Below are 13233 nucleotides of genomic sequence, written 5' to 3'. Positions count from 1 at the left end.
AAATTCTGGAAACAATTCTAAATCCCTTTAGCTGATGAATGGAAAATCAACATTCAGGGGTGCATACGTATCATGAAATACTGCTCCACAATAAAAATAAATAAACTGCTATTCATGCAGCAACATGGGTAAACTCCAAATGTGTTATGCAAAGTAAAAGAAGCAAGTTCCAAAGGCTTCATAGGGTATGATTACATTTTATGGCATACAGAAGGTCACTGGCTGCCAAGGGCTGGGGGTTAAAGATGGAACAAGTACAAAATGGCACAAGAAAATCTGAGGAGTAATGGCCTTATTCTGTACATTGCTTGTGGTGGTGGTTACACAACCATATGCATTTGTCAAAACTCATAGAACTGTACGAAAAAGTAGGAATTTAATTGTCTGTAAATTAAATCTCGATAAAAAAGAAACTCCCAACAAATTTCTAAGATAATCATAACAAAATCCAAACCATGTTCACCTACCAACTAGATGGTCTCAACATCACCAGACACTGCAAAAGCCTAGCAGAGGAGGAGGAGCACTCACTTCTTCATCTTGATTGAAGAATGGAACCAAAAATTATAAACACATAAAGCAGCAAGAATAAAACAGCATGATGTAAAGACACAGTCATTGAAAAAACAAGCCTTGTGACACAAATACTTGAACTATCAGGCAGGGAATTTAATATAATTATTCCTGATATAGTTAATTCTTAGAGGAAAAGGTAGACTGTTGGGGATTTACAGCAGAGTAACGCAAATTCTAAGAAGGAATAAAATTAAAATGCCAGAAAATTTTTAAATGCAGTAACCGAAATTAAGAATGCATTTGATGAACTCATCAGTAGATTCATCATAATTAAGAAAGGAACTGAAACACAAAGAGGAAAAATAAAGGCAGAACAAAGAAGAGTATCTAAGAGCTATGGGAAAATATCAAACAGACCAGCATAGGTGCATTTGAAATTCAAGAGAGAAAAGAGGGAATTTGGCAGAAGAAATATTTGAATAGACAACTTCTAAGAGTTTTCCTAAAGTAATGAAATAAGGCCAACAGTAAGTCAAGAGAAAACCTCAAGCAGAGTAAATACCAGAAGAAGAAGGAAGAAGAGAAAGGGAAGGATCAAGCCTACAAGGTGCAAACAACTAAATATCAAATATAAAAGGGGAGTCTTGAAAGGGGCAAGAGAAAAAAACAAAGATAAGAATATAGTAAATTGGGCCCAGTGGTGCACCCCTATAATCCCGGCTACTTAGGATACTGAGGCAAGAACATGGCAAATCCAAGGTTAGCTTCAGCAACTTAGTGAAACTCTATCTCAAAATAAAATTTACCAAGAGAGAAAGAGAGAGGCAGGGGGAGGAAGGGAGAAGGAAGGGAGGGAGGGAAGAAAGAGAGAGAGGAGAGAGAGCATGAGCAAACAAACTGGGGTTATGGCTCAGCTGTAGAGTGCTTGCCTCATACCCCTGGGTTCAATCCCCAGCAGCACAAAAAAAAAAAAAAAAAAAAAAAGAACTTATCAGACTTCTTGTGAGAATATCCAAAATATCCTTTTAACTCAGTAATTCCACTTCTAAGTATATAGACTAGAAAACATCTTTCATAAGAACACTTTTGCAGTACTATTTGTATAGCAAAAAAAAAAAAAAAAAGTTGTCAGTTATTTCAATGTCCCTCAAAAGAACAGACAAATTCACTATGGAATATGCATGTAATGCAATTAAAATTTAATGAAATGAGTTATGCAATTATGCTAACAGAGAAACTTCAAAACCCTGATTTTACGCAAAAAAACAGGTTGAAGAATTTATATAATAGTAATATAGGAATGTGTAATATAATAGTATAGTGTTTATCTAAAATTTGAAAAATATGAAAGGCTACAGTACAACTTTTACAATCATATAAACATTTGAGAAAAGTACAAAAGCATGCGTGAATGTAAAGCACCAATTCATGACAACAGTGACCAGAGAGGGAGAGGAATAGTATCAAGGGTGTTCACACAGTGGGCTGGGAATGTTGCTCAGAAGTAGAACACGTGCCTTGAATGTGGAAGCCCTGGGTCCCATCCCCAGCACCAAGAGCAAACAAAAAAAAAGAAAGGAAGGAAGGAAGAAATGAAAATTCACACAGTGAGTTTAATCTATTTTAAAATCTGAAGTAAATGTATCATAGATTTTATAAAGCTAAGGTGCTCTGAATAGAGTTGTTTGTATCATTCTCTAGTCTCTGCAAATTTGAAATATTTCACAATAAAAAAAAGAGAAGGCATCAAACAATAGTTATTTGCAGATGGTGGGATTATATAACAATAATGAGGAAAACTGTTAGAATGAATAAAAGCTCTGATACAAAATAAACATCTAAAAATCAATAGAATTAAATAAACTAATAAGAATAAATAAATAACAATTTAAAATCTGTTATTATTGGCAATAACATATGCAAATGATTGATGGGGGAGAGCCATCCCATTTTCAATGACCAAAATATAAAATATCCAGGAAGACTCCCAACAAGAACATGTAGGAACTTTATTAAGCTACAGATTTTACTGAGAAATTGTATAAACTCTGAAATTCGATGGACATTCCACACCAGTATTCTCCCTTCCCATGTGGAATCCAAAGCTGAGACAGTTCTGAGCTTTCCCAAGATGGCTCACCTAGTTGCTGACCAGTCAAGGAGGAACTCAGCTCTGTCTTCTCAGACCTAGAAGTCAGCAGGTGTGTCTGCTCATTTCCCACCAGCAGCATTTTCAAAGACTTTTTACTAAAATTTGGTAATTTTAGTAGTTGAAAAAAAAATCTTATTTATGCCATACTGAAAAGAGACTCTCAGTGGCTCCAACATTTCCGTGTGAAGTGTGACATGATCTCCTCTTTTCTTCTTGTGCATGGCTTGCCTACTCTCTCTCCTCTTCCTACTTCATTTTAGAGCTGAATCTTATAAACTTCCCTTTCATTCTGAGCTCCTCACCTTTGATTCTTCATGGGTAAATCATCTGTGTAGAGGCTTAGACATTCCCATTTAAGACTCCGATCCTGAACCTGAAGAACACAAAGCAAGTTCCCTTGCAGCTCTGAGGAGACTGCCGGGATCATGACCCACTGCTGAGGAATGCCCTTCCGGATCCCCACCCTGACTGAAGTCAGCTCTGTCAAACAGAGGTCTCCTCCAGGGAGCAGAGGGCAAGGGAGTTAATGAATTAGTTCACCTGTCTTCAATGGATAATAAGGAAAACCTGACATTTTGTCTCAGGGTATAAAACATGAACTTCTTCTTTTGTCTTTTTTGCACTTTTCAAAACGTCACAAATTCTAAAGCAAAGGCTGTGTGGAATTCAGAGCCACCTGGTCCTGTAAGATGCACCAGGAGGCAGCAGACAATGCTTTGGGACTGACTGAAACTAGTCTGCATTTTTTTGTTTCTTTTTGGGGTCAAAGAGATTGGTCTTACAGCAGGAAAACTTTAAGGTTTCAATAGGATGAAGTTTGAAGCCTGTGTATACAGAAGTCATTTTCTCCCAAGTGTGAGAGTAAATAAATAAATCAGTTATTTTTATCTAAATTTTAAAGCAGCAAAGTGTGGATAATGTTGAAAATGAAATACTGGCACACAGGGGAGAAATGCCCCCAACCAAGTTATAGAACAGATTCATGCCTAATGCCTCAAGTTTGGGGTTTTCAAAGGAAAGGTGTTATCCACATGATGACCAGCAGATGGCAACATAACTCAAGAAAAGAAGCCAACTTCTTAAAACTCATAGATACCGAAGTTGTAGTTAGTTCTCACTATTTTTTAAGGAATCTATATGCACATTTGAAACAGAACATGGAAGAACACCTGTGTTTACAGGAAGAGTGTTCATGTGTACTCTCAAACAATCCTTGACATGCCTACTCATTCCCTGACCCTTGGCAAGAACTCTGTGGTCCCCAGGGGTCCTGGATCCATGAGGGGAAACCAGGACTCTCATTAGCCCTTGCTTCTTTCTCACTCCCACCCAGCAGTCCGCTGAAAGTTTGGAGAAACTGATAAAAATTAAAAAGACAGAGTGGGTTAAAATTCCCCACTTTCTACATAGTTAAGTCTTTCAACTCTATTGTAAATTACAAGGATTCTGGCATTTCAATTAAGTTTTTAATGAAGAAAACATCATGCCAATCAGGGCCTCTGTGGAAATGAAGAGTCTCCCAAAGGGAATGATACTTGTAGTGGACAGTATTCACCTGAGATCTGGAATCCTGGGTTGGGAGACGGACATTTCTGTTTATATTAGCTGTGTGACCTTGAGCAAGTTACTCAACCTCTCTCAGTTTCTGTTTCCCACCTGAAAAACAGCATAGTTCTGAACTCAGAGTTTTTGTGAGAATTAAATGAGATAATCTGCATAAGGCATTTAAAGCAGGAACTGGCACGTAGAGTACAAGTACTCAATACCATTGGCTTCCACAGTTATTACTATCAGCATTATTGTGACTACGATCATTGTCACATGTATCACAGTAGGGTGTGATTGAACATGGAATTCACAAATGAGACTTCTTTAGTGAGTTCATCTCTGCAGGAGTGGTGTCATATCATGGGTGACAGCTAATCATCCATGGTGTCCCTTAGTTTTCAACATTTCCAAAGTGGTCTCAGAAAGCAAGGATGACATCTCTTCCTTGGTATGCCAACATCAGGTGCCCTGGCTCTTATTCAAAATCTTGGAGGTGAAACATCTTGGGGGAACAGCTTCAAACATCATCCATGTCGGGGCTGCTGTCCCTGGAGTAGATTAAGGTCACTCTGAGCAAGCAGTCTTTGCAGAGCATGTGTGGCTACCTGGGCGTGTGGGTGTGTGGAGCTCCAGCATTTTTTATAAAACCACCTGAAAATCTGAACCCCGTGTCCACTGATACTCCATCCTACTGCTTCCTAAAGCAAATGCAAAATGTGTTTCTATGAATAAGAGAAGGAGGAAGGAACAAGAAACGTATAGAGACACACATACAATACCATACCCAAAGGTCACATATTTGTGGAAGTCATATTCCCCCTTTGGCTTCCCACTTTCTTATCCCAAGTAACAGCGACCTTTGCTAAGGTCATTAAGAGCAATGGGGACTAGACTCCAGCAGGGATCTGCCAGACCTCCCCCACCACAGGGTCCTTTCCCACAGTCGCCACAGGCGGGGACTTTACCAGGATGCCAGACACAGCTGAGAGCAGGTGGGGGGAGGTCTACTATTGGGGGCTGTTAATTGTGTGTGATGATGGCAAAGAAGGAGCAGTTTATGTCCTTGACAGTGAACCATCTGGGCCATGATATTTCTGATGCCACCTCAAAGCCCGTAGCACTCAAACACTGATCATTCACAACCCGGGAGCTTGCTAAGTATAATTTGAGAAGAGAAATAGCAGCCGGTCCATACTCAGCTTAGAGAAGAGTGTGATCTGGGATAAACTTTCCTAATGTCTTGACCTGACCCATCATGAGATTTTCAGAGAGTAGTCTCAAAGAGGCTAATAGTACACCGATATGTTTTCCCCTGAAGAACAACACCTCTGGTTGACAACAGAACATACCGACCCACCCTATGAGGTTACGTTAAGTGAAAGAATTTTAAAAAGTAGTGTCATAACAGCTCCAGCATGGAGAAGCTCCAGTTCTCAGTAAAGATGGCCAGATTGACTGTCCTCAGCCCGGTGCCTCATCCCCAGATGAATTAGCCATGGCCAAGAGACAGGAGTGACAGAGGTCAGCCCAATATGACTCAAGCCACCAGGATTACTGAGTCTCTAGCAGCCACAAGAGGTGTGATGATGGTCGCATCCTCAGAGCTCATCCCCTGCCATACTGAACTCTTATCTTCCCAATGGCTCTTTCCCAATGACATCCCAGTGGACACCGTCACCCTGACCTGAGGAAAGCCCATCGTCCCACACTTACTTATCATTCACAAGTTTCCCATGTTGGTGGATCTGATTTTCCATCGTGAAGTTGATTGTGGCACCATACACGTGCTCACCGAAGAATACTTTCATTTTAGACTTGTATTCTTCATCTTGAAAATACCGGATCATATCGGGAAACCAAACCGTCAGGCCATAGTAACTGTAACGAGGAAGACGGACAGTCTGAGCAGCAGTGTGATTGAATTCCTCGGAATCAGAGTCTGCATTCCTCACTAGAGGGAGACTAGACTCCTTTCAGACATGGGAATTTGGTTCATGAATAAAAAAATCTAAAGATATGCCTCATTATAAGGAAAACTTAGGACCATCTCCACAGATTTGGATTTGATTTTAAAAAATCAGTCTTGATTTTAGAAACACCAAGAGAGTAGGGTTTGGTGGACACTTCCTTAATACGAAGGGAATAAAAATCACATTTCAGTTCAAACACCAGAATCTTAGTGAATCACAAAACACTAAAGACATTTCCAGTAACGTCAGGAACAGGACAAAACATCACTATCACTTACTTAACAGTACACTGCAGGTCTTCACCAATTCAGATGAGGGAAAAAACTTAGGAATGTCACAGATTGCAAAGCGAGAGGTAAAACTATCTCTACAGGCATATGATATGATTTTATGCCTGGAAAACTCAAAATAACCAACTCAAAAAAAAATGAGCATAAAACATATGAAAAAAAGATGCTCAACTCTATAGATAGAAAGAAAAATACAAATTAAAATCACACTGTTAGTCCTCATCTACCAGATTGTCAAAACACCAAAGTTTGCTAAATCACTCTGTAGGTTAACAGGTGCTGTCATAAATGCTGAGGAAAAAGACAAAATTGAACAATGCCTTGTGGAGGAGGACTTGTCAATGCCTAAAAATATGACAGATGAACTGGACCCTTTGACCCTTTAATTCCACTTGCAGGAATCCATTCCACTGATAAACCAGTCCCCACAGAAAGTGGCTTACAAACACGGTTCCTCATTTTGGCATTGTTTATACAACAAAAATCTAGAACTGTCCCACCAGTCTTGCAATGAGGGCCGATTGAATAAATTGTGATAATTTACAGTGGGGGGCTAGGCAGAGGAACTATGTGTTATAAAGAAGAATGAAGAAAACCTTAATTTACTGGCATGGAGAGATTTCCAGAATATATCACTGAGTGTAAAAAGCAAATGAAAAATGTGATTCTTTGAATAAGAGAAGGAAGAAGAAACAAGAAATATATATGCATGTACATGTATATATATGTACATATATATCGTGTGTGTATACACACACATACAATTATTTGTTTACATTTGCAAAAAGAATCACTGGGATAATAAATAGAAAAATGGAAGGTGATTACATACAGGAGGCAGAAGGGAGTGGGTGGAGGGAGAGGGAACGGATTCAAGATTCCTGTGTTATTTCAACATTTGAATGCATTACCTATTCAATGAAATTAAATCAAACATAAATAAATATGAATAAAACATATTTTTAACACCATCAGTGAATTAATCCTAGCGTCTGTCCTTTGACTCCTAGTTGGGTTTGAACAATTTGAGGGGTGCTAGTTCAGGATTCTTCTATACCTTTAGCTGTCTGTTTGCGTCTCAAAGGTCAGGTCTCCACACACACACACACACACACACACACACACACACACACACCGTGCTGGAGGACATTAAGCGTCCCCATGTTGTTCCCACAATCAGAGGTCATGAGAGCCCCTTTGCTTTCCTGGGGAGAGGGAGTATTGGGGGATACAGGTGGTGATGAACAAAGCAATTTCCCAGATAGAAGTTTAAAATATTGTTAATATTTCCAAGTTGATAATAGCAATTTATTGAGTACTTATTAAGTGTCAGAAACGATTGCAAGTACTCGATACATACAGTAAAACGTCCCCACAGTGCCCCCAAGTGGACCCCAAAACACACATAAAGAGTAAAGTCATGTTAGCTGGAGGCCACTGGAGTGACTTGGTGTAAGCCTGCAACTTCTCAGAGGAGTCAGCTAAGCACCCCTTTGTTGCAGGGCAGTCTTGCATGGGTCCCCTGTTCAATCTTTCCTATATTCTCAGCAACATATATTTGTCTTCTCCACACTTGTTCCCTGCTACCTCTCTGTGAACAGAAACTTTTTTCCATTCAGGTGTCAACTCTTTGGAAAGGTTGGAGCTTGTAGGTAAATCCTGATTTGCTCAAAACATTGGGAAATTCCATCCCCTTCATCATGATGAGTTTAGCCTGTGAGCCACCTCTGCCTACTCTAACAGGAGGGAAAATTGACTGGGAACCTTCAGAGAAAAGTTCCCTGGCATTAAAAAAGGAAGTTCTGTAATGAGCAATTAGCTAACAATTAGCAATTAGCAATCAGTTAACAATATCATATTGTTTACTTGAAATCTGCTAAAAGGAGAGATCATAAGTGTTCTCAACACACACACGCACACACACATAGACGTTAGCTATATGATGGGCACACTCATTAGCTTGATTGAGGCCACTAATTTACAATGTGTGTGTTTATGAAAACATTAATTTGTACACCTTAAATAGACACAATAATTATGCATCAATTATACCTCAGTATGGATGGGAGAGGGAGTCAGGACATTTTCCCCCTATCAACAGAATGCCTCCACCGGCATCCTGCAGTCACCATGAGAGCCGGCCTGAAGCTGAAGCCCCTCCTGCAGTCCACTTCTCCCAGAATTCTTGCTGGGACTAAATATTTCCTCTAACAGAAGCCACTAGCATATGCTGCCTGTTCCCTGTAGCCAAAAGCATCCGCTCTGATACAAACTCTGCAAGTTAGAACCCGTTATCCTCCATGTGCAAAGGAAGCAACTGAGGCACTCAGGAATGGAGGAACTCACATAAGACAGAACTTACCTCAAAGCCATGGTAAACCAGACCACGGCCAAAATCAGCGTGTTCATTCTGTAAGGTCCCATCACACAGTACAGAGCGTTATCCCAAACCTAAAACCCATACCAGAGAAGGACGGTTAAAGGAAGAAACTTGGAAAAGCCCACGTACCAGATTTTCTAATAAATGGCCCAATCAATGACCTAGAACCCCATGTAGAGAATGAGCTATCCATTATCCCCCAGAGGCAGTAGATCTGTTCACATGGCCAGGAGAGCTTCCCGTTGCTCTTCTCCTGGGAGCACATGCATGTGACAGAAAGCACACCAAAGTAGGATTTCAGGGCCCTGAGCAACCCGGAGCAGTGAGTCCTCCGTGCTGCTGGCAGGGGCAATATAACATGTGGTTAGTGACCACACAACACGAGCAATGTCCAGTCTTTACAGACTCTGGCTGGCCGGGCACCTCAGTGCTCGATAGCTGACCTGTTCCAGAGAAATGGCTTTGCCCTGTATGGAGAATCTTTTCCCTAAGTCACTAAAAACCCCAGGGAGCCATTTATTTACATTCACTTCTCTATCTAGCAAGAGAAGTTGCTAGCGAGAAGGATGCTTATTCAGGCTGGTCAAGTTCTTGCCTTGAGAAAGATAAGCAAAGGAAAAGACTGAGGCTCAGGGAGTTTGCACCCTGAGGGCACTTGGCAAGTTAAATGCCGTCCTAGGCTGGAACCCCACATCCCCCACAAGATGCTTCCTCTCCAGCTCCCTGTTCTGGTTGATAAAGTGTTCAGGGTTTTTATGCTTCATCCACTAAGATCGTGGATTCCCACGGAGTCATTCTCCCACCCAACTTATGTCCCCAGTTCATACCTGCTTGAAAGTGGTACTGAATCTGACCAGCCAGCGCTGGTACCAAGTTCCTGTTGAACTTTGGATCTCAATGAATTCATCCATTTGTTTGGGAGTTTTGATGTGGGAAACCTGAAAAGCAAAGCTGGTGTAGAGAATCTCTACCTCACTTTGTCTTCAGAATTTAATTTCGAAGTCTACATAATTAACTTGATTAAGTTCTAGGTGAGATAAATGTCCCCCTCTAGTTTTGTGATTTGGGGCCAAAAGTGTGCATAGTGTCTCTTAGGGAACTTTCTTGGATGGATATATATCAGTGAAACAAAATGTTCAGAATATTTTTGCTAATTTACACCTTTAGGAGATTTATATTATTGGGTCCACAATATACTGGTTTCCCATTTATGTCTGCTTTACCCACAGAAAAGTTGATGCCGCATTAAAATTTACAACTCTGTCCTTAATGGACATAAACATCACAGAAATCTAGAACCCAGACAGATGAGAAGGGATGTTGCTACAACAAAAATACAACAGGGAAATTACAGCCTCCCTGCAATTCCTGAGTTTGCTGGTAAAAATCAAAGAGGGGAAGGGGATAGAGTAGTATAGCTCAGCATTCCCCTCAAGGGTCCTGGAAAGTTGATGTGCAAAGTCACACCTTCCTTCACCTTGACAGTGACATTCAGGCCAATCAGACGCTCACTGTTAGGTGCAGAGCAGGCTGAACTAAGTTGTCTGCAGGGCAGGCTGAATGAATGTTAGCTGCAGGATAACCCAGGCACTCAACCACCCCCCACCCCCGCCCCTGGTCCTTTATCACCTGTTTGCCTCAAAGCTGAACACTCAACCCCACTCAAGGTTGAACACTCACCCCCACCCGCCTGGTGCAACGGAAGCCCACATCTGACCCCGCCCCATGACCCCGCCCCATCTGCCTGAAGGCAGAAGAGGACACCCTTAGCAACTACTGTATGATCCAATCATTGTACACCAACAAGGCAGCTTGCAGACCCAGAGACCCCATTAGATTTGGGCTATAAAAACTCCCTTTTCCCCCTGCCTTCTCTCTCTCTCTCTCTCTCTCTCTCTCTCTCTCTCTCTCTCTTCTCTTTTGCACTGCTGCAATAAAGATCTCTTAGTCACTTTCTTTCACTTACAGCAACCACTGAAATTATATAACTAGTCACCACTTTAAGGAGATTCCTGACCCCACACATTTTTTAGTCAAGTTATCAAGGTTCATGCTTACAGGTAATCTCCCCTAATTCACAGAACAACTAGAAAAAGGTACTCAAAAAATAGTGTCCATCACGACCCCCAATAAGCCTAAGGTACAAAAAATGAGTCCTATGAGTGTCTCCAGCTCTTTCTTCAGCCCAAGGACTGAGAATGCGAGTACCCAAAGGAAGAGAAATGGAGATGAGGTAGGAGGATGATCCACAAGGAGAAGCCAAAGCCTGGTACAGACGCTGGCTCACTGCTGCTTGAGCACCCAGAGAGCTTGGCAGGGCTTCTCAAAAGCCTCACCACAGAGGGTCAGGTGCCCACAGGAGAATCTGATAAGGCACAGGCTCTCCCTGGAGTTGGCCTCCATGAACACACTGAGCCTCCAGGATTCCTCCCCATTTCCAGGTGTGCAGCTGTTGCAAATCCTTCTTTGCCGGAGGTCACACAGGGAGAGAGAACCATCACAGCAGGCTACACAGAAGAACTCTCAGTGGCAGCTGGGCTTCAAGTTCAAGTTATCCAATACCCCATGGACATCAGTGAACCCCAGTGACTCCAAAGGAGGCCAGAGGGGAAGGTTCACACCAAATCAGCAAGCACCTTAGGAAACACTCTCAGAAGCATTAAGACTTGCACTCAAATGTAAATTTTTCTTTGCTTTGCTCCTTAGGAAGATAACACCCCATTCCCTAGGGATTTGGGAGTGGGTGTACTGACAACTTCAAGCACAATTACTCTAATTTGTGATTAATTAGAATACCGTCTTTGATTCAGTCTAGATTAGTAGATGGAAGGGCTGGGGATGTGGCTCAGTGGTAGTGTCTGCCTGGAATGCGCAAGGCCCCGAGTTCAATCCCCAGCACCACACAAAAACAGATTAGCAAGTGGCTTGTGTTCCTTCCAGTCCTGCAGAACATGGGTCCTCAGCAGAATGCTTCAACTCCCTCCACCTTCCAAAGGTTTCTCCGGTGACAACTGCCAGGTGATTCAGAAGCATGTAAGGCTTGGGAAGGAGTTGATTAAAACCTGGGGTGCAAGGTGAAAGTGAGGAGGGAGGCACCTAGCCTCAGCCTTCAGCACCCCTAACTAGGATCCTCATTTCATCTTCTTAGGCTACTGAGAAGATTTATGAGTCTTATTTACCGAGGGGGGCACACAGGTACCAAACAGTTAACTCCATCAGGGAGGTTGAATACTCACTGACTGACAACCAAGCACGGGCCAGCTATCTGAAGTCAGCCTTCTCTCTTCTTTCCTTTCTTCCTTTCCCTCCCTCCCCGTGGCCTGTGCACTCATCCACTTCTCAATGGTTCATACGATCCTAATTTACAGTGATGGAATATTGAACAACAACCTTTTTAAAGTTCCATTTTCCAATTAGTCACAAGCTACTAAAAGCAGGGATCTCTGAGGACCTAGGAATTTACAATTTTGTTGGGACAAAACACAGTCCCGGACCCCTCATCTCTGATTTCTTCCTGAGCTTTCTTCCCTAGATCCCATTCCTGACATAAGGAACTCTGGTCCAGAAGTAAAAGGCTTAACTTTTGCCTTTGGAAACTGGAGTTTTATTGATTTGCAGGCTAAGATCTCATGCTTCAACCTTAGGCTGCTTATATTTGCTAACATAATTAAATGGGAGGCCATTAGGATTAGGCAGTGCTAATGCTCTGGGCTCCAACACAAGCAAACTGAACCTAACTCAGAATTTAAGAGAAAATTATACTTAAGCTCTGCCAATAACAGGCACTCAGCTGACTTTAGTTACATTATCTCAAATTTCCCACCAGGAAAGTCCAAATAAATAAGGCAATTGCTCAAGCTTCAGTTAATCTGCTTCCAAGTTCACCTGTGATAGCTTTTCTCCTTGCTCCTCCCGTGGAGCTCCAAACCACTTCTGGGTTGGATCTGCCCACTTCAAAAATCACATTCTTCTCAAATAAACTCTTTCAAGATTTCAACATGCTAAAGTTTATCTCTTAAGACATTAGAAGAAGTTGCCAAGAGAGAATACAGGATCGCTTCTCTAATAAGGAGTTTCCAGGAGGACAAGCTGAGCTGGTTGGTTTAGAAGGGGTCCTTCCAGAAGCAAAAAGCAGAAGGCCCTGGGAGTATTCTGCTATGGAGTAGCTGCCATACCAGGGGACCAAGGGTAAGATGAGAGACAGGAAGAGCCACTAGTTCATAGGAGAAAGATAAGGGTAAACATGCATAATGGGGCAGACAGGACTTTTCTATCAGAACCCCTCTTAGGAGGAGAGACCATGTGTGGGATAAAACTGTTAGTGTACTTCTTGAGGTAAAAGGAATATCAGAGAGATGGGCTCATACTTGAAGGACC

The 13233-nt window shown here is 41.8% G+C and overlaps 1 protein-coding gene across 3 annotated transcripts in view; it reads right to left on the bottom strand.

The window, feature by feature from the left end:
* The window catches only part of Sv2b (synaptic vesicle glycoprotein 2B), a 62579-nt gene that overhangs the window by 13130 nt on the left and 36216 nt on the right, over positions 1–13233 (bottom strand). For all 3 annotated transcript variants that reach the window (XM_076848821.2, XM_076848822.2, XM_076848823.2), the window contains 3 exons: positions 9684–9794; positions 8839–8927; positions 5930–6094 (listed from right to left, as the gene is read on the bottom strand). In XM_076848821.2, coding sequence (XP_076704936.1) covers positions 5930–6094; positions 8839–8927; positions 9684–9794 — 365 coding nt within the window. The remainder of the gene's footprint in view (positions 1–5929; positions 6095–8838; positions 8928–9683; positions 9795–13233) is intronic.

This window comes from Callospermophilus lateralis, chromosome 3 (genome assembly GCF_048772815.1).
Source record: "Callospermophilus lateralis isolate mCalLat2 chromosome 3, mCalLat2.hap1, whole genome shotgun sequence".
Classification (NCBI taxonomy): Eukaryota; Metazoa; Chordata; class Mammalia; order Rodentia; family Sciuridae; genus Callospermophilus; species Callospermophilus lateralis.
The sequence above is the reverse complement of the archived record's forward strand: the minus strand, read 5'-3'. Positions and strand labels throughout refer to the sequence as shown.